The sequence below is a fragment of the Artemia franciscana genome, chromosome 5, assembly GCF_032884065.1.
Source record: "Artemia franciscana chromosome 5, ASM3288406v1, whole genome shotgun sequence".
NCBI classification, from domain to species: domain Eukaryota; kingdom Metazoa; phylum Arthropoda; class Branchiopoda; order Anostraca; family Artemiidae; genus Artemia; species Artemia franciscana.
In genome coordinates, this window is record NC_088867.1 from 5,230,848 (window position 1) to 5,253,295 (window position 22,448).

Sequence of the window (22,448 nt, forward strand, 5' to 3'; positions counted from 1 at the left end):
CCGCCACAAGTACAAGTAAGTAAGTAATAAGAAGTTGAAATATGAGCGATGGTGTTTGAAAGTCTGGAAAACAGAATGCCATCACATGAAGAAACTGTACGCTCTCTATCTGAATAGAGCCCTTTTTACCATGAACCCTCATTATTGACTGAAAGTTCCAACTTAATACCCTAAGGCATTCCTGAAATACGCCGTTTTGATAACATGAATACACAAAGTGGTTTGGTTTTTCTCAGTACTTTTCTCTCACATTCTGCAAAGTTTTTGCCTTCTTACTCTTAGCCTTAGCAGTAGTAAGACTCGTAAATGTTGTAGCAGGAGTAGCAGTATTCGTATTAGTAATAGAAGCAACAGTAGCTGCTAGATTAGTCTATCGGATCATTGTGTAAACCAATATGCATACATTTGCCGTAAGAAAATGGCAAAATGTCCTTTTTTCAAGATTAATGTGTTTTTTTTTTTGAAGTTTTGATTTCGTGCTTTGACTTGGCCTATGGCTGCATTCCTCCCCAATAAGCTTCAGCATCTCCCTCGAAACCGCAGTGGTTCCTATTCCAGCGATTTATTTTTCTTTATAATATCAGTATCTTGTTTTCAGGTGCTATGGTTTGGCACATCACTGCGATATACTGATCCCAGAAGTAAATGTGGAGACATATTTAAACCAAGAGCATAAAAAGAAGAAAATGAAAATGAACGAACAAAAAGATGTTGCAGGAATTTTCTTAACCTCCACACCGAAAGCTATCATGGAATGTGACTATATCTCATTATCCTTACAATGCGTGGGATTGAACCTGCGAACCTTCACTTAGAAGGGGACGCGTTGTCCAGTACGCCATCGCAAGGTGCAAGGAACTCGGGTTATTGGAGAAAATCATGAGTTTATTTGTGTCAAAAACTTGGAAGTTATGCAACTTAAAGTGAAAGAACTGATAGAACAATTTGAAACAGAAGGATTTAAGAGAAAAGAAATAGCTGTAATTAAAACTGGACAGTGGAAGGATGTGATAAAGCAAGTACTGCGTCTGGATATGAATGGGTAAGCAAATATAGCCTAATTACTTGAAGTTTTTATCTTCTATAATAAAAAATGGGAAGTGCACAGGATAGTGGCAGTTAGGGCTCCAAGCCGGCTTAAGGCGCTTTAATGTAAAATACACTTGAATTCACTGAAAAAGGAATACACTTGTCAACACTTTTTGTCAAGAATTTTTAAAAAATCTCTTCGATTTTATACGTTTTGCTGTAACCATCTTCCGGCAAAATTTGTGGAGTATATTCTTTAAACTGCTGTGCTATTCTACTAAGTAACTGATCCCCATTAGTATAAACAATAGTAACTCTGGTTGTTGCTCTGCTAATTGCTTCTATAAGATCATGGATCTTGAGATTATCTCGTGATTCCTTGTCATTGAAATGATTCATAATAGCTTGAATGATAAACTCTGTCCTCTTGAAACCTTATGAACTCAATTCTTGAATAATTGTTTCTAGCTTGTTTTTCTCCGTAAATGATTCCAAGTTTTGGTTAACACAAATAACACTTCCTTTCCTCGAAATGGAAAATTTCTTCTCTTAAAAAAAATTTAGTGAATGAGGATCTTTAATTTCTTCATCGGAAATTCCTAAAGAACTGATAAGGCTCTTTGCCTCCGAAAAACACTTTCTCCATCCCTGGAATAAAAAAAAAGTATAATAAGTATAGTATAATCTATATTTATATAAAAATAAGTTGTCTGTCTGTGGATGTGTGGATGGATCAGGTGACGTCATGTTTGTCCGCATATGACGTCTGAATTATTTCACACTAATACAAAAGAAGAAAAAAAACTAAAACAGGTAAAAACTACAAAAAAAACTAAAAAGAAAAAAAAACTAAAAAGCTAAAAAACTAAAAAAAACTAAAAAAAGGTAAAAATCTAATAACTAAAAAAAAACTGAAAAAAAAACTAAAAAAGAAAAAAACTAAAAAAAAGGAAAAAACTGAAAAATAAAAGAGAAAAAGAAAACTAAAAAAATATGAATAAATATATATAAAAATAAGTTGTTTTCTGGGTTATGTCTGTCTGTCTGTCTGTCGAGTGACGTGGTGTTTGTCCGCATATGACGTCTGAATTATTTCACACTAATACAAAAGAAGAAAAAAAACTAAAAAAGGTAAAAACTACAAAAAAAACTAAAAAGAAAAAAACTAAAAAAGCTAAAAAACTAAAAAAAACTAAAAAAAGGTAAAAAACAAAAAACTAAAAAAACTGAAAAAACTAAAAAAAGGCAAAAACTAAAAAAAAAAAACTAAAAACTAATAAAAAAACTAAAAAACTAAAAAAACTAAAAAAACTAAAAAAAGGTAAAAAACTAAAAAAAACTAAAAACTAAAAAAGAAAAAACTAAAAAAAAGGAAAAAACTGAAAAATAAGAGAAAAAGAAAACTAAAAAAATATTAATAAATATAAAAAACATAAATATAAATATAATATAAATTAGCAATCAACAAAGCACCGAGACACAAATGACGACCGGGACACAGGGAGTATAAATGACGACCAGGACATAAGTAAAAAAAAAAAACTAAAAAAACTAAAAAAATGGTAAAAACTACAAAAAAACTAAAAACTAATAAAAAAACTAAAAAATCTAAAAATCTAAATAAACTAAAAAAGAAAAAAAGAAAAAAGGAAAAAAATAAAGGAGAAAAACAAAACTAAAAAACGAATGTATATACAGACCGGGACACCGGGATACAAATGACGACCGGGACACAGGGAATATAAATGACGACCGGGACACAGGGACACAACTACAATGGGGACGCCGGGGGGCACAGGGGGATATAAATGACGACCGGGACACCGGGACACAAGGAATATAAATGACGCCCGGGACACTCAAAGAGAAATCACAGACTGGAACACCGGGACACAAATGACGACCGGGACACAGGGAATATAAATGACGACCGGGACACAGGGACATAACTGCAAAGGGGACGCCGGGGTGCACAGGGGATATATAAATGACGATGGCGACTCAGGGAATGGTCGATTAGCAATCACCATCAACAAAGCTCAAGGGCAATCATTAGAATCATGAGGTATAGATCTGAATACGGATTGTTTTCCCATGGACCATTATATGTTGCATGTTCAAGAGTCGGTAAACCTGAAAATCTATTTATATGCACAGACAATGGGACAGCAAAGAATGTTGTATATTCGCAAGTTTTACGTAGTTAAAAACATATATATATATATATACACAACTACAATGGCGCGTAACTAATATGGCGCGTAACGACTTACGCGCGTGGGGGGGCTTGGAGGGGGGGCGCGAAGCGCCCCCACCAACTAGGTGTTGGGGTGGCGCGAAGTGCCACCCCAACAGCTAGTATTTATATAAAAATAAGTTGTTTGTGGGTCTGTCGAGTGACGTCATGTCATCATGTCGTCATTTCGTCATGAAGTTAGTTGTCGGAATGTTTGTTATGACGATGACGTCATTAAAGGTATTTAAGAAAATCGTTCAAAGACAAATTTTTAATTGTAAGAAGATCGTGGACGGAAAAATGTTTAATTGTAAAATGACTGAAGAACCTACAATGGGAACAGCCGAGGAAGCTGCTCAAAAGACAAACTTTTATTTGCAAGTTCTGTTTCACCATGGTAGAACCTGTGGTTGCTACCTAGCAAAGCCCAAATCACGGCTCACATTGTTGTTGCTGCGGTAGCGGCACCTAGTATGATGCTGCCTCTTTCGACCATAGTAAGAAACGCCCTAGAGTAAGAAATTTGGTCTTATAGTAAGAAATACAATAGCACACATCTCCTAAAGATGGTATAAAATCGAATCCCATATTAAGCATTAGAATCGCCTTGTCCGAAAACCCTATAAAGGAAAATTAAAGTCCAACGGCTTGAGCCACAAAGAAAATCCATTGGCTTGGAAAACAAAGGAAAGTGGCTGCAATCACGGTATTGTCCATCGACAGCATCTTTTTTTCCCGTTTTTCCTTCTCCTAAGCTAGCTGGACACTGGAATATCATATATAAACATTTTTTGGCTCATTTTAAAGGAAATTGTCCCATCTAGTGCCTTTTGTAGTTAACAAAAGATAATATTTTAAATAAAATCAATTGCTTTACAAAAGCTGCCTTTTCATACACAAGATGATGGCTGACGTCATTATCATAGGTTATAAGGGCAGTTGCAGCTTCTCACATTGATCGAGCCCTGAACATTTGCCCCAATTCCCACATAAAAGCAGAAATAAATTTTATTCCTAGAATTCCCCTGTCTCTCGCAACAGAATTTCCTATTGTTTCTAAGTGTGTTTGTTTGTTTGGTGCTGATTCCCAACCCTGAAAAAAAGTGTGGAGGGCCTGATGCTTCAATTGTCCAAAAGATAAGACATCTGAACTAAATAATCCTCGTTAAAACTCTATAATTCAACAGCATTATTAGATTTTCTATACACAGCATCATTTAGGAAGATTTTTTCACAAACAGATAAACGTAAACTCCGTTCACAATATTTCGAATTTTGTGAAATATTTACTGCATTTACCCCTGTAGGCCCGAAATTTAGATGAATCCGTAAAAGTAAAACTGCCAATCTATTGATAGCTCTATCAAAACGTATTTTAAAACATAACCGTAAAATCAGTTTTCACTTACGGATTACGGATCTTATACGGTGTTGTTTAAAGTTGTAAATATATAACTGTTGTTCAGTGTTTTATAAATGATCTTCATTCATTGTTCTGATAAACGTTGTGATGTCTTTTTTCTTATTCCCTTTTTGTAATTTTCTCTATTTTAACTTCCGTCTTTGTGTGGTTTCTTTATATCGTATGAAGCGTTCGAAATATATAAATAAATATAAGACAAATATCTTTTAAAAAGTTGTTTCCCTGGTTCATGATTGCAACAGTATCATGGTTGCAGCTTCAGCTGCAACCTAATAAAAGGCGAACCGTAGCCCATATTAACGTATGTTATTCCGACAGTAGAATTTCCAAGCTGCTACACCGAAGATGCCCAGAAGAATGTGACCAATCGTCCAATACCATTTCTTGCTTCTCATAATGGATCTATAGCAAGAAAGGTGTTGTCTAGGAGGTCAAAACCACCCATACTTTAGTTATAGCTCTTGACAATGGCTGGCTGTGGGATAAATATATCTTTACAAGCACTCCTTGACAACGGTTGGGCATGAAAATTGGGCTCAATAGTAGTAAAGTTGGTTGCAACGCATACAGCTTTGCTGTCAGTCCATTAAGCAGCTAAAATAGTTCTTAGAGATCTGAAATCAAAGAACCACTGCTCCTTCTTTTTCAGAGCCTTAGAGTATTTCAAAGACACCCTCTTAAGCAATTTTCACGGACTGTTCCAATCGCCCTAAAACCAAGGCGTTCAAAATAAACTTAATGCTTGATGGGTCTTCAAAAGTTGATAGAAATTTTGTTACCACTATTGTACTGAGTGGCCAAGAGGGTGGCTGCTGCTTTCCCGTGATAGAGATCGATGTTGAAAGGACATCCATGAGATCAAGCTAATACCCAGGCCTTGTAGCCAGAACGAATTGGCTCACCCTTGATAAACGTTTTGTAGCTATGACGCCCGTAGAATGGTATTATTTGCTCCTCTGTGGAGAGTTTATGCAGAAGGTCTCCAGCTGTTTCAACTTCGAGCTTACAATCTCAAAGAGTGGTCGCACCTTAGCCATTTTGTCGCCAAGGGCAAGACTTTCATTGTTCGCGAAGTGCAGATACTGCTTTATCTTAGTGAAAGCGTTTCTACTCATGGCTTTGCCTACGATACCGACACTCTTGTCATCTGACTTGGACCAGAATAAGCGTTCACTTGGAAGCTTATTATACTCAGACAGCAGTTTAATCGCCAAGAAAGTATTTAGGTCTTCAAAGGCTTAAAGTAAAGCCTAAGTCACCTTTTTAAGTGACGTATATCTGATAGTCTCTTTGACAATCAAATCATGAATATCGTCATTGAAGAAATGACAGAAGATCTCATACTCGGACATCAAATAAAAAATTTATCAAGGACTCTTTTATGGTGCCAGCAAAGGATTGGCAATGTACAAGTTGTTTTTTTTAATCGTGGGGCTAGATTGGCTTGACTTTAAGGAGTAGTCTAAGCTTTTCTCTTGGGTGTTGGGCTAATGATGGGCATATCATCACTAACGGGCTCAGGAACAGCAAGCACTACATGAATCTCTATCGTGCCGGCAACATCACGTGGAAAACTCTGGAATACATCAGCATCTGAAGTTTCATCGTTTACCTCCTGTTTGTGAATCACTCCAGCCACCTCAGAAGGGATTGTAATCATATCAGCAGGGTCCCCATTGTCACCAGACATCTCTTCTAATGCGGCAACAGCTCCCTCAGTATTTCGAAATGGTTTGAATCTCACTTATAAGCAAAATTATGTTTTAGCCCCTATCAACCCATACTCGATTTTGCCCATTGTTTCCAATTGAGAACACTTTCATAAAAACCCTGAGATTTAGATTTTCATAGTAGACTGACAAAGAGCGTTCCACAATCCTACTCCCTAATGAACTGGCTTTGCCATGGACTCGGCACTAATGGGTAAAAGTTGTTTTTTTTATATAGGGATTTCAGAAAAAAGCCTGAAACCCCTCAAAAATGGCATCATTCGAAATAAAAAGTGCATCATTGGAATCAGCATGGTCGAAAACCTTAGACTGGTACACTGGTCTAACTGGTTACACTGGTATGTCTCTTGTTTTCCAACAGACATATCGGGCTATCAGAACCTCATAGAAAGATTTATAATGACTCATTTAAAGAAAATCGATACTTAAAGCCAATTTTTTATTTAATACAAAGCAATTTTTAGACTAAGTAAATGTAATTGAAATAAATAATTATATACATGGTGATGCAACACCACCGTCTTTTTTGACAAGATTATATAAAACAAATAGTTGAAAGGCCGAATAACTATGCCTTTGGAGATATCTTGACCCCCGATAGCCCCCTGGGAAACGGTTTTTAAGTTACAAAATTTGCCCATTACTTTTGTATAGTATTTGGTATTGGGAAGTATGCATACACTTTTCGGGTAGTGAAAGGAACATTTTCTTCTGGTGGGATTTTCCATGGGGAGGAAAGTTTCCAGTAAGGGAATTTTTCACGGGAAATCTGACACTGTGGGAATTTGCCAGAAATCCTTTACGAAATTTTTTATGTCTTGCTTTTTCTTTGCTGACACAATTTTACCCGTACACATGTTTAGGGTAACTGCCCGGTGTAAATTTTCAGAACAGTAAATTTAGAGAGCAGCCTAGCAGAGCTAGGCTATGTATTGACACAGCAAATGAAAAGCTAATATCTTCCATTCTTTCTAATTTCCATTACTAGGGTTTCTATTTTTCTAATCAATGATGTATGCACAGTCGCAAGTTAATTTATTTAGTATAGTCTACAATTAATCATGTCAACAGTTACTTGGCAAATTGGGAAAGTCTTATAAAAACCAGTATAAGTTACAAAACAGAATTTTCACTCAGCATTGAATAGGTCATATTGATAAAAAAAAAAAAAAACAAGAGAAGCAATCAACTGAATTTGATTTTAGTCTAAAATTCAATCTAAATTAAAATTTCTTTGGATCTAATCATAAATTTTTGAAAGTATATTTACTCTTTTTTGGTTTTAAGTAACCCCCCAAAAATTGTTAAAATTACAACAACAAATAACAGAAAACAAGGCAAAAAAAGCTATCAACTGAATTTAAGACCATTAAACTAAATTTAAAGAAAATTTCTTTGGATACAGTCTTAAATTGTCTGAAAGTACGTTTCCATTTTTAGTCTTAAGCTTAAGTTTTTTTTTATTCTGTATTGGATAATCAGATTATTTTGGCTTTTATAAGCTATACTATGAGCCATTTTCTCACGGAAAAAGCCTTCCACCCTTTAACTGTCAGTACAATATATAGATCCTAATAACGAAAAGACTCATACTCTCCAGAATAAGAGCTTAAACTTTAAAACTTGAACATTTTTTATTTCATCAAAGAATCACATCACAGATCGCTATTTAACACTCTGCGATACCTATTAATCTAGAAAAAAGGTACGGACCACTTGCAGCTTAAAAAAATCAAACAAATTCACTAAACACAAATTTTGACTCAAAGATAACCCCAAAGTTCCAGAAATACTATTCTGAGTGGGGAGGATATAGGCAGAGGCGTAGGTGGGTTTTCTAGTGCTTGGAGACGATTTCAGTCAGAGGTGTCCACCCAGTTTATCGTCCATGAAATAAATATAAATAGAATCCCACCAGGAGTTATACTTGGGGACTGTACTCCCTAGTACCCATCCCCCGCGGCTGGCTAAGCCACTGCCATAGGACCATGCCTAGGCTAAATTTTCATTCACAATGACTAGAAACAAATGATTGTCATTAGACGGTATAAATTAACACTTTGAAGCAGAAATTCTCCACGTAAATTATCAGCTCTTTACCCCCCTTTTTTTAAAGACCAAAACGACTTCTATTTGGAATTGATAAAAACAATTACACTGAAACTATAGGGCTCCAATTCATTTTAAAGTTTATATTCAGGTTACCGATAATTTTTAAAGAAAGCGAAACCTCAATAAGGAATATTCTAAACTAGAATTTCTTTAGAACATCACGTAGCTAAAAATAAGGAAACCAAATTCCGCTGTCCAAAGATTTATTCAACGTTAATGGAAATACATGTTACCGTGAACAGCGAAATCTAGTAGATATTGACATTTCAGCGATGAAAATCCTACATATGGGTATTAAACAAATATGTTGCACATACATCAAGCGACAATGTGTTTGTTGACCAGTCAGCTTTGTCAGTTTTATGCAAGGTTTGAGGGTGACAGGGTAGGCTATAAATCTCAGCAATGGGTTGGAAATTAGGTTAGAATCTCAGAAATATAAATCTTAGGTGTATATCTGAAATATCTGTTAAATATGTTAATTCAGACTTTCGCCTGTAGATTGCGACATGCGTCAGGTTTCAGTCTTTCACCGTAAGGTGAAAAACACATTAGGGCAAAGTAACACAACGAAAAATAAGATACAGTAGAAATAGATGGCGGATGTAGTAACAGGCGCAACAACAATTTTTTTTGTCACCTCATTTTTGTCAATTTTTTCTCTCATTTTTATCTCACCATTTTGAGTTACTACTAATTAGTTTTAGGGAATAATATACACCAAACAAAGTCTGATTCTGAAAAAGGTTTTCCGTGGGTCAAATTGGTTTCTCAAAAGTCAGAAGATAATCAAATTTCCTTAAATTGTAGCTATGTTACTTAACTAAATTGCTTAAATGTGTTACTTAAACATAATATGTAGCATTTTTTTTGCAGTTTTAATTTACAATAATCCCCATTACCAAGAAAACGTTATTTTAGTAAGCTATTCCCTTCTTGTACCCATTGCAATTCCAGGTCTTTTCAAGTTATGGAAACAGCAACAAGAATTGACTAAAAGTAAAAAAGTTGAAGACAAGTCGATCCAACTGAAAAAGTGACATAAACATGAAAATTCACTGATTTGAAGAATTAACTGCCTCAATGCCTCCCTGACATATACATATAAATTCACTGATTTGAAGAATTAACTGCCTCTATGCCTCCCTGACATATACATATAAATTCACTGACTGGAAGAATTAACTGCCTCAATGTCTCCCTGGTCCTCAACAACCGACAAATAAGCGGTTTCTTCCTTTATGTTCACCGTTTCTAGGACAGTCTCTTGCATGGACACTAGTTCAGTAGATGGGTTTTGTATCATTTGATTCTCTACATTCTCATGTCTGTTATTTTCCTCGTCTTCAAGCGGGCAGCCATCAGAGGCACATGGTTCATATCCAACTAGGTTATTTTGCACACGCTGAATGTGATTATGACATAGATGAGAGTTTTCAGTAATGGTTTCACTCACTGAAACAGTCTTTGGAATCATTTCTTCAGTAACTAAATTCCCACAGCCACTGGGATTTGTAGTATCAATAATAGTTGAAGCACTACTTGGAGTGGATCCAGTGTTGCCACTCAAATGCTCGATAACACTTTCAAAATTTTCGGAAACAATAGAGTCCACATTCACACTGCCTCGGTTTGTGTCTATTTTCACGACAATTTTCTCAGATATAAAACTAGTATCTTGGGAGGCAGGTACAGAGTCGTCATAAGGCACTAAAGGCCAGCTGGTCAGATTTACTCGGGCTGGTTTGGGGGGAGGAGGAGATAATTTAGCTTTCGGCTTCTGTAAGTCAGGGGGGGGGGCACACAAAAAAACTTATCAGGTTGGCTCACCTCATTGGCAGTCTCATACAGAGATCCATTACTAGATGACTCTTTGCTATTTTTTCCCCAAGTCGGTCTTTGCGGAACTACGTCTGGCTCGTAAAAACTGACACACCGCTTTTTTTCTTCAATAGTAAAAGGTGAGCTTGTCTCTACAATATTTCCCCTTGAAAACTCATAACTTCCAACCAAAGGATCTTTTCTGTTTTTAGATGGGACTCGACCAAAATCGTGAATAGCATCGACTCTCTGAGGAGTTGATACCATCGGCAGTTGACCCAATTTATATGACCCGCTAGAATAGTCATCAGAATCAGTCTGTAAGTAACGTTTCACCTCATCGCTTGAATTTTCTTGGAAACCATCTTCGTGCCTTTACTGCAAAAATTCTCAGTCTGAGTACAAACAGCACTTGAATCAGCCTTTGAAAGAATACAGCGCCATTCAGATCTATCAAATTCTTCTTGTTTTTCTATTACGTGTCTGGGCTGGGCAACAACAGACTTGATATCAGATGGAATGTGTGTGTATCGATTCTCATCTTTTGATGGTACTCTATGCCCATCCTGGTTTACTGGTAGAACATAAACTGTCGGGGAGCTGAAGTGGCTTGCTGGTTTTCGGAGCTCTTGGGTAATTTTTGGCATCGGAGGGGGAGGTAGGATAACTTTTGATGATTCATTTTTCGAGAGACATTTTTCGCCCTTTTGAACCTTGGCGTAGATTGGCTCAGGTCGCCAGTCCACTGTATCTAGCGATTGCTGGATAGAATAGTAGTCGGTATTATTTTTGCTCACGTCTGCCGATTTTAGTTCAGTAGATAACGTCCCCTTTGTAAGTTTTAATATGCCGGCTTTGCTTGAGTTCAATATATTACCCCAGGATGAGCCAGACGAATCGTTAACCGATCTGTGTTTTGGCTGCTGTGGGAAAAAGGACACTTTAACTGCCGAATCGAAAGAGCTTGTCTCGTTTTTCTTCGATCGTGACGGAAGTGAAAACCGCCTAGAAAAACTTTTGCTTTGGATGGGACTGCTCGAAACACTTTGAAAAACTGTATTATCCCCTGAACTTGTTGGCTTAACAGAATCTCTTTTCGTACTAAATCTTCGGACGAGAGTTTCTACCTTTTGCTGTACATAAGGTTTGGAAGACGACGAGCTTACTGATTCTGCGCATTCATCTGTGACTTCCGGAGTGCCAAAAACACCAGAATCTCTAGCAATCACAAACCTCTCTTGACTTGAACACGATATTTCTGAGTCCGAATCACTCTCGTTGCGAGTGGGCTGTCTAAAAGATATCTTACTGACAGAATGTGACTGATCAAGACTCGGTCTGATACCTTTTCCTGCTTTAGAAATCGCTATAATTTGCTGCTCGAGCATAAATTCAATTTCCGAAGAGTCAAAGCGCATGCGCGGCTGTACATCCAGCCCAGCTCTTAACAGCCTTCGGATAAGAGTGGGAAACTGTCCAACATTGATGACAGGATTCTTTTCATTGTATTTTTCAGATTCTTCCCTTTTTTGACTTATCAATTCAAGCACATGTTTAAAATCTCTCTCCTCCCATGGCAGTTTTCCTGTAAAAACTTCTACTACCACCATACACAGAGAAAAATTATCCGACTCAACCGTAGGCACTTGTCTTTCCATTACTTCCGGGGACATCCAACTCCAATAAATATTCTTAAATACGTCCCAAGGGCGCTGAACATAAACACATTTGTTTAACTCGCCTCGGGCGTGGATGGCAAACTCGAAATTGCCCAGTTTTGCCTGAGTAGGGCTAACAATGTGAATGGAATGAGAGGATATTCCTAAATGTAAAAAGCCCATATTATGGACTAATTTCAGGGCAGTGGCAATTTGGCAAAGAAAAGTCAGCTTTTTTTTAAGGCCAAATTCTTGTATAGGCAACTCGTGCATACATCTATGTAATGAGCCAAATTGGACTCTTTCATAAACCAAAGATATTTGATGGTTTTCCTGGGTCGGTATGACCCCAAGTAAATGCAGAACTCCAGGTGCACTCAACACCCGTAGGTTTTCCAGTTCGTCCATCAATAGATTCTGAGAAGTGCTGCTCGGCGAACCACGTTTTAAGTCAGCATCGATGAGCCTTCTAATGGTAACAATTATCCCTTTCCAACTTCGGGGGTAATACTCCGTAACTGTTCCACATCTAGAAGAAAAAAGGATCATAAACTCTTTCGTTTTCGTGGAAAGGAAAGCCTTAAAACAGTGTTTTTTGTTGCTTATCTTTGAAAAGAATTAACTCGACTCTTGATTGTAGAGACGGATAAATTGCGGCGAAGCTAAACTGTGGAAAACGATGCCAAAGAGCATCAGAGAATCTTAGGGTTACGGAGGGATTGTAATCTCGATTACAAACAATCTTTGTTCTAATAAAATATTAAATACTGAACGAACAACTAATGCTTTTTATGGCACTGGGTATTAACCAAGTGACATATAGCGATCGCAAATTCTGTCGGTCTGTCTGTAGGTCCTGGTTTTGCTACTTTAGGCACTTCCAGGTAAACTAGGACGATGAAATTTGGTAGGCGTATCAGGAACCGGACCAGATAAAATTAGAAATATTTTGTTTCTAGACTTGAGTATCCGGGGGGGGGGAGTTGGGGTCCCGTTAATTCTGAAAAACTAGAAAATGAAGTACCGCATTTTTAACCTACAAATTGGTGATGGGATCTTAATTAAATTTGATGTTTGGAAGGATATTGTGTCTCAGAGCTCTTATTTTAAATCCCGACCAGATCCAGTTACATTGGGAGGGGTTGGAGGGGGGAACCTAAAATCTTGGAAAACGCTTAGAGTGGAGGGATCAGGATGAAACTTGGTGGTGAAAATAATCGCCTAATCGTCCTAGATATGTGATTGACATAACCGGAACAGATCCGCTCTCTTTGGGGGAGTTGGGGGGGGGGGGGTTAATTCTGAAAAATTAGAAAAAGTAAGGTATTTTTAACATACAAAGGAGTGATCGGATCTTAATAAAATTTGATGTTTGGAAGGATATCGTGTCTCAGAGTTCTTATTTTAAATACTGACCAGATCTGATGACATTGGGGAGAGCTGGGGGGGGACCTAAAATCTTGGAAAACGCTTGGAGTGGAGGGATCGGGATGAAACTTGATGGGAAATATAATCATAAGTCCTCGATATATGATTGACATAACCGGAACGGATCCGCTCTTTCGGGGAGATTTGGGGGGAGGAGGGTTAATTCTGAAAAATTGAAAAAGAGGTATTTTTAACTTACGAAGGAGTGATCAGATCTTAATGAAATTTGATGTTTAGAAGGATGTTGTGTCTCAGAGCTCTTATGTTAAATCCCGACCGGATCCAGTGACATTGGGGGGAGTTGGGGGATGACTCAAAATCTTGGATAACGCTTAGAGTGGAGGGATCGGGATGAAACTTGATGGGAAATATAATCATAAGTCCTCGATACATGATTGACATAACCGGAACGGATCCACTCTCTTTGGGGGAGTTGGGGGGGGGGTTAGTGCTGAAAAATTAGAAAAATGAGGTATTTTTAAATTACGAAGGAGTGATCGGATCTTAATGAAATCTGATGTTTGGAAGGATAACATGTCCCAGAGCTCTTATTTTAAATCCCGACCGGATCCGGTGAAGGGGAATTTGGGGGGTGGAACCTAAAATCTTGGAAAACGCTTAGAGTGGAGAGATCGGATGAAACTTGGTGGGAAAAATAAGCGCAAGTCGTAGATATGGAATAGAAAAAACCGGAACAGATCTGCTCTCTTTGGGGGAGTTGGGGGGAGGGTTAATTCTAAAAAATTAGAAAAAATGAGGTATTTTTTAACCTACGAAAGATTGATCGTATCTTAATGAAATTTCATATTTAGAAGGACCTCGAAACTCAGATCTCTTGTTTAGAATCCCAACCGGATCCAGTGTCATTAGGGGGGGGGGCGGAAATCTTGGAAAACGCTTAAAGTGGAGAGAAGGATGAAACTTGGGGGAATGAAGAATCACAAGTCCAAGATAGGTAGCTGACATAACCAGACCATATCCACTCTCTTTGGTGGAGTTGGGGGGGGGAGTAATTCGGAAAAGTTAGAAAATGAGGTATTTGTAACTTAAGAACAGGTGATCGGATCTTAATGAAATTTGATATCTAGAAGGATATTGTGCTTTAGAACTCTCACTTTAAATTCCGACCAGATCCAGTGACATTGAAGGGAGTTGGAGGGGGAAACCGGAATTCTTGGAAAACGTGAAAATCGAGGTATCTTACGAATGGGTGATCGGATCTTAATGAAACTTGACATATAGAAGAATCTTATGTTTCAGATGCTCCATTTTCAATTCAAATTGGATCCGGGGACATAGAGGGTGGGAGGGGAAAAAAGAAATCTTTGCAACCGGAAATCTTGGAAAACGCTAAGAGTGGAGAGATTGGGATGAAACTTGATGGAAAGAATAAGCACAAGTCATAGATACGAGATTGACATAATTGGCACGGATCCGTTCTCTTTGGGGGAGCTGGGGGTCGTTTATTTGGAAAAATTAGAAAAATTAAGGTATTTTTAACTTAAGAACGGGTGACCGGATCTTAATGAAATTTGATATTTAGAAGGAACTCATGTCTCAGAGCTCTTATTTCAAATCCTGACACGATCTGTTGACATTGGGGGGAGTTGTAGGGGGAAACCGGGAATCTTGGAAAACGCTTATAAATGTCGTAGATATGTGATTGACATAACCGGGATCCGCTCTCTTTGGGAGAGTTAGGAGGTGGGGCTCAATGCTTTGGCGAGTTTGGTGGGTCTGGAAGTGCTAGGACGATGAAAATTGGTAGGCGTATCAAGGAGCTGCACAAATTGAATGATAAAGCTGTTTTCCCCGATTCGGCCATCTGGGGGACCGAAGGGAGAGGAAAAATTAGAAAAATTGAGGTATTTTTAACTTACGAGTGGGTGATCGGATCTTAATAAATTTTGATATTTAGAAGGACCTTGTGACTCAGAGCTCTTATTTTAAATACCGACCAGCATTAAGCCTCTGGCTTTCCTTTTAAAGCAATTGATTCTTAGAATTTTGCCAGAGTTCATACCATATGAGCTCTTGGCTCTTCTGACCTCGTCATAAGTGCCATATGACCTCTTAGCTCTTGTTTTTAAAACAAATTGGTTATTGAAAAGAGCCTTAGGGCCAATCACACGTTCTTAGCTTTTCTTGTCACTTATAAACAAATTTAAATGTTTACTAAGATCTTCGCTTTGTACCAGATGACAATCACGAAATACTAATAAATTGATCATCTGGAAATTTGGGACTATAAAGTAATTATAAGAAAATTTGGATAAACCATGAAACAAAATGTGTGCTGCCCCATTGTTGGCTGCCTGCCATTAGATTTTTACCCTTAATAAGGAAAATATATCTTCTAATTTTGCCTGAGTGACCCCTTTCCAGCTTTTCACAAACATTTTTCATAGATTTGCTTGGAGCAAAAAAAAAAATCAAATTTTTGATAGTATTGAATTGTAAGTAAATGACGTTCCTTGTCAACAACGAAAGCGTAAGAGCCTAACTAATCATAACATTTAAGCTAAGAATCAGCTTTTTATGCTGATCCTAAATATGCATTTGTTTATTAGTAATTAGTACACAAGAAAGTTCGTATAATTATATAAAACATACGGAAAACAACTTAATAAGGGGTAATTCCGGTAAAAATATGCCGTCAACTTTTGCTTGCATTTTTAACTTTGAAAAAGATTCAATTTTTTACAGGTATGAGGTATAAAGGCGTAAAATATATCTGTCTTTGGTATTCAAAATTAGATTAAAAATATTGAATTAACAGATTTTATTTGATTTCCTTGATTTTAGTTTCAATGTTCGACTTTTACAAAACTGCTTTGATAATGCGTTACCTTTTATCAACAATTGAGTTTAAAGGGGCTGCTCCCTCTTCAACGCCATGCTCTTTACGCTAAAGTTTTTACTGTTTTAAAAAGTAGAGTTGAGAGAAAGAGTGAAACTTTAGCGCAAAGAGCAAGGCGTTGAAGAGGGAGCAGCCCCTTTCATATACGGGGTAATTCCTGTTCGTTTTAAGCTTTAATGTCGCTCCTTACTTTCAGATTAAAAAAAAAACTTAACCATGTTATTAACACCTGTAACATAATTTCTCAAGAATCGAATACAAATTATTATTTAGGCTGATCACTTGAATTCTTGCGCCATGTCTAGGTAGTTAAACCTAATTCGAAGTTCTTCGTTCAAACTTGGCATTACAAAAAAAATCAATACATGCTTCTGCTGACAACAAAATTTGCATATTCAACGGACATCTTCAAAGTGGCAGTTGCCAAGCGCCTTTGCTGGTAATCCACAAAAAATCAGATCATTCTGGAACGGCGAAATAAAACAAGAAAACAAGATTGCTATTCGTTACATGAAAATCAAAACGATGAATCGGAAAATGATTATTGACTTTGCAAAGAATTAGATTTGAGTACCTTACCGGGTATTTTCACTAATTGACAAGAAGATTGGCTATTTAAGAAAATGCAATAAACAGTACCCAACTACCCATGAAATAGAATTAAATACGCTGATGAAATACCCACAAAAGGAAGTGGGGGGATACACAAATGCAATTCTGGCCTCTCCTGCACCCGGGGCAAAATCTTCAGTAGCACCACCCCTCCCAAAAGTTTTCAGGCCATATTTTAAGAAAATTTTCATTTATTAACAAAATTTGAAAGCACAAATCTGCCATTTCTTGCAATAGATTCTTGTTATAGTAACATTCTTATAAATGGTTTAATAGCTTTTAAATACAACTATTATCATTGAGTAAAATAGAATACCTCTTCAAAGCGTAAATGAAACTAAACAAACTTTAAGAAGCATAAAACTAGGTATATAACTTTGATATATAGCTTCGAAGAATATGTTCTATACCCCTCAGAATTAATGCCAAAATGTTAAATGGTCCGGAAATGATTAAATTGGGTTTATTTATTCATGAAAATAGGCGTAGATTCAGGATGCCATTTTGGCAAATTTGACTTATAAGACAGAAACGAAATCTTGTTAAATTTTCATACCATAAAAAAGACTTCCTTAGCAATCGAGACCTTAACATATTCCAGATATGCTATCGATGCTGATAATAACTTCATTGGAGAGAGGGGCATGTGTCCCTTTAGATTTTGAAATGCAGTTTTTTGAGGGATCACTTTTATACAATGTGTTTTTGAGATTTAGGATAATATTATGGCAAATTGGACTTATAAGACAGAAACGAAATCTTCTTGAATTTTCATACAATGAAAAAGACTTTCTTAGTAATCAAGACCACAACATCTTTCAGTTACGCAATCGATACTGATAATAACTACAATTGGGGAGAGGGGCGTACAGTGGCGGATCCAGGTGGGGGGCGTACCCCCCTAACGAAGTGGTGGATTCGGGGATAATATCATGTTGCCATATTAAATATCATATTTTTCGTAGAGGGTGAACAGCTTTCCAATTTTTTTATGGCGGGGTGGTTTCGATAACTTACTATTTTTTGTATCAATATTTTTACATCCTTTTAATTTCAAAAGATTTATTAGAACTTTAACCCTCAGCAGATTTTAGATTAAATTTACGACCATTTCCACAACCTACTTACGGCGTATAATCACTAAGGTTCCCTTTAAATAGCTGGCGTTTCTTTGTTTGCAAGTTTATCGGCGTAAAATCTTTTGCGCCCCCTGTGAAAACAATCCAGGATCCACCCCTGGGGGCGTGTTTCCCTTTAGATTTTGAAATAAAGTTTTTTGAGGATGACTTTTATTGAAAGATTTAAAGAAAAGACAAATTTGCACCTCCCTACAGACTGAAAAATACATTTTGCCAACCCCCCATCCCTAAATTCTCATGAATTGTTTCCATTGGATGCTACCAACGAACAGTTAATTTTTATCAATAGTTGAATTTGACTGTTCTAAATCTAAACTTTTTAGTTGTAAGTTAATTTTATGAGTTTTACAGCGTTTAGTCTTATCTATTAATCAAGGTTGTCAACTGGACACATTTTATGTCAAAAGGACACATTCTCATGTGCCGGAACACAATGGCAAAAAAAAAAGGCAAGATGTGACACCTTTTTTGAACTTACGGCATAAAACGAAATATTTCCCAACTGGATATACATCATATTTAATGGATATATATCTTATTTAAAAAAATGTCACTTCTTGCCCTTAAAAAAAAAAATTTCACCCTTCGATCCAGCTTGGATCTATTCCAGAAAACCGAGATTTCTGGTCAAGATCAATAACCAACTTCATAATGTATTTTGCTGTAACAATTTCTGCAGTATTGCCAGGTCACATTACTCACTTTACAGGATTAGAATATTTCCAAAGTTATTTTTTTGCAGGTGCTAACGCATCTAGTTCAAGTTCAAGTTCTATTTATTTTCATAAAATAACAAAAACAATATCCCAAAGGGCTCAATGGCCCGTTATTTGGGAAACGGCATACAATAAATAAAGAATCATAAAAACTTGTCATAAACATACTAAACAACATCTAAATATAAATATGTATTATGTACCATTTAGGTAGGATGTACCATTGGAAGACGCTTTGATCATTGAGATGAATGACTTGAAGAAAACCCGATAAATATTATGAAAACCACTTTGGGACAATCATCAACACTTACTTTTCTCATTTCTAAAGGCACTTCGCTTCAATTTCTCCCCGCCCTCCCAAATGGAGCAGAATGCATCCGGCTTGAATGCTGCCATTATATAGCCCATTATATTCTATTCTATTCTACAATGCCATTATATAGCCCATTATATTCTATTCTATTCTACAATGCCATTCTATTCTACAATAGCCCTACTCTTAAAATAACAGCGTTAAAATAATAAGTAAGAAAATAGTAGCGCTTTTGTAGATTATAACGGGAATATGCAAGGCAGGCTACATATTACTCCAATAGAGGAAAGTAGGAGGTAAATTGAAACTTTAGAAAGGAGATTTTAGTATTTATGACTCTTTTTAAAGGTTTTTTATCAGGGATTCCTTGAAATTACCCTACGTATTAGCCAGTTTTCGTTCCTTATTTTAGCCTTTAGACTGGCTTTTAAGAGCTTTGTGGTTACAATTTTGTTGTACGTTTTGTTCCGTAGTTCTTTTGTTGTTGAGTAAGTTGAGTCAAAATCGGCACCCACCAATTCAAGTACTAGCACTTGAAGAAGGATAAACAGGCAACAGATTACGGAGGGACACAATTTTTATGCAAACACGAAGGGGGGGGGGTGAAGCTGAGAAAAATGGGATTTTGGTCCTTATATCTACATTTTAAAGACTTCACACCATTTTCCACAGGAAGTCCTAGCTGAATTACCCTTTACTGAACTGGTGTTTTAAGAGTAGAATAGCCACGCATCATGTACATACACAGTGAATACATTCAGAGACCACAGTAACAATATATGACATACAATAGCACAACAGAAGAGAAATATTTAATAAACCAAAAACCAAACAAGGATGTTTTTTGGCCAGTGAATAAAACAAAACAATAGGGAAAAGATATTTAATTTTAAAAGTTTTTTTGGAAGGGGGATAACTTTTATCGAAAAATTTCTTTTTAGGTATTTTTATTGAAGAAACGACAAATCTGAAGCTCCCCGCATATTGAAAAATAAACTTTGCCAACCCCCAACCCTACACTCTCGTGAATTGTTTCACGTTAACCAAACTGGACACTAGTTAACTAAAGAAAAATTAGTTTTTAATCAATAGTTAAATTTAACTGTTCTAAATGTAAACTTTTTTTAAGTTACTTTTATGATGGTAGTCAAGGTTGCCAACTGGACACTTTTTTGTCAAAATGCACATTCTCATGTGCCGGGACACAATAATATAAAACGGCAAAAAGTGACATATTGTAAATTTCTTGTCATAAAACAAAACAGGTTCCAACTGGAGATATATTCTATTAAAAAATGTCACTTTTAACCAAAGTAGTTTTTTTTTTTTTACCATCCAGCTTTTGCCAGAGATGTAAGTAAAAGATTTTCCCCAAAGCAGGGGATTTACATGTTTATATGGGTTTCGTGCTACCACCCTAAGTAATTTTGTATGAATGTTTTATAAGGATTTTTTTCGTTTTCATTATATTTCATGGTAACTGGCCGCTTTGAAAGAGGTTTACAAAGCGTGTTTTGGTCAATAATATAACAGGTACAAAATAATAGCCTCTAGTTTCTGAGATTTCAAGATGGACACAATTTTGGATACCAAAGGGGCACATTCAGGGGTCAAAAAGTTGTTCACCCCGATAATAGCTGATATAAGTACATTTAGCAATTGGCAATTAGTTTTGGCAATTAACTTGGAAAGCATTAAAAATGTCAGAAGACAGAGCTGTAAAGCAGGTCAAGCATTAGAAAGGAAAGGACAAAACCAAAGTTCTAACCTATAGAGAACAGCTTTCAAGGCAGCAACTCTATAAATGTCCTTGTCATTTTTGCTAATGATGTCTGTACACTCATTTTCTTGGATCCTCCTAACTGGGTTGCAGCCCATGGTTGCAGTTGAGCCAAATAAGATGGTGCCGAATCCAGTGGCTTGTACATGGCCCAAAGGCCCAGGGATATTTCCTTCCTGTTGGACGTATGGCAGACGTAAAATCTGAAAAAAATACGATGAAGATCAGATGAAAGAAGATGAAGTAATACTAGAGATAAACAAAGTGTTTACATGTAGAAAATATTGTAACTAAAAAAGTCTTCTTTTTTTGTCCAAGTTTCATGCAAAAAGAAAAAAATAATAATAAAAATCGGGTTTTGTGTTCTTCTTACTGGCTCCAAATGCGAACATTTGCTTCTCCTTCTGATAAACCCTCAATATGAATATTTAACAAAACTCGTCACAAAAATTAACCAATCGAATTAAAGCACACTTTTTAACTTGGAAGTAAAATGCCTTAAACTCTCTTTTTCGCTTTGGACACACCATAAAACCACTTATAAGAGGAAATTTTGATAGAACAAATTTAGAAAAGGCTAGGCTATAACTAAACAAAATTTGTTTTCCACAAATTCAAATTTGTTTTCCACAAACCACAGATATGAAGCTAGTCAGATTATGCTAGTTAGATTAAGCTAGTTATTAGGTGCTCCTGGCCTTATTTTCTTTATAGGAGTTTCTAGCTCTTCAATAGTGAAACGGTTCCATTTGGGGTTGGTTATATTAGTTGGTATTCATATCAGTTGGTAGTTGTATTAGTTCGTGCTTGATACTGATACCCTTAGTCATTTTGTATAAAATTATCTAGGAGGATTTTCATTTTATCTTCTGGAGCTGTGAACTCCATGCCATCCTTTTTGAGGAGAATACGAATTTTTGTGGGATTTTTGTTTTCTTTCCAGTTTAATATTTTTCTGTTTATTATTCATTAATCTACTTTTTCCTGTCTTTCATTGTGTTTTTTAAAAGATTATTAATGCATTTCAAGTGAAAAGTCTGGGAAAAAACTAATATATTCAAAAAATATGTTTTAGCACAACTACAAAGACCTTCAAGGGTTGATATTTACAAAATAAACACCTTTTTTGCAAAATCATTAAAACTACTGACTCTATTTTAAATCATAATTCTATCTAATTATCTGTGTTTCTAATTATCTAATTATCTGCGTATCTAACTATTTAGGTTAATTATCTGTGTTTGTGTTTTTGACCCCTCCTTAGGAACACACTCTGGTCCCTGGGACTGTACCACTGTACAAAGTTGTACACTGTACAGTGTACACCAATGTACAAGTTGATAACTTATATTTAGCTAGCTTCCTTGAAGTCTATTCAACCGATCAAAATTTCCAGTTGTTGAGCCTGAGACAAGGAACTATGCAATATAGGGAACTAACTTATATCCCTTACCCTTAAAACATCTTGGGACGTTTGACTTTTGCTTACATTCCTAAAACAATTAAAATTAGAAAAGTAAATACAAATCAATGTGAAATCCGAAAAAACGTACAGAGCTATACAAGTAGCAGACATTAATGGTAGGAA

General features: G+C 36.3%; 1 protein-coding gene across 2 annotated transcripts in view; it reads right to left on the reverse strand.

Annotated features, from left to right (window-relative positions):
• Window positions 1-10,585: 10,585 nt before the first annotated feature.
• LOC136026917 (uncharacterized) overlaps window positions 10,586-22,448 on the reverse strand; it is a 56,819-nt gene continuing 44,956 nt past the window's right edge. The window contains exons 3-4 of one of the 2 annotated variants that reach the window (XM_065703749.1): window positions 20,849-21,063; window positions 10,586-12,538 (exon numbers count right to left, since the gene is read on the reverse strand). In XM_065703749.1, coding sequence (XP_065559821.1) covers window positions 10,684-12,538; window positions 20,849-21,063 — 2,070 coding nt within the window. In that variant the 3' untranslated portion in view covers window positions 10,586-10,683. The remainder of the gene's footprint in view (window positions 12,539-20,848; window positions 21,064-22,448) is intronic. The other variant, XM_065703750.1, reaches the window with a different exon arrangement.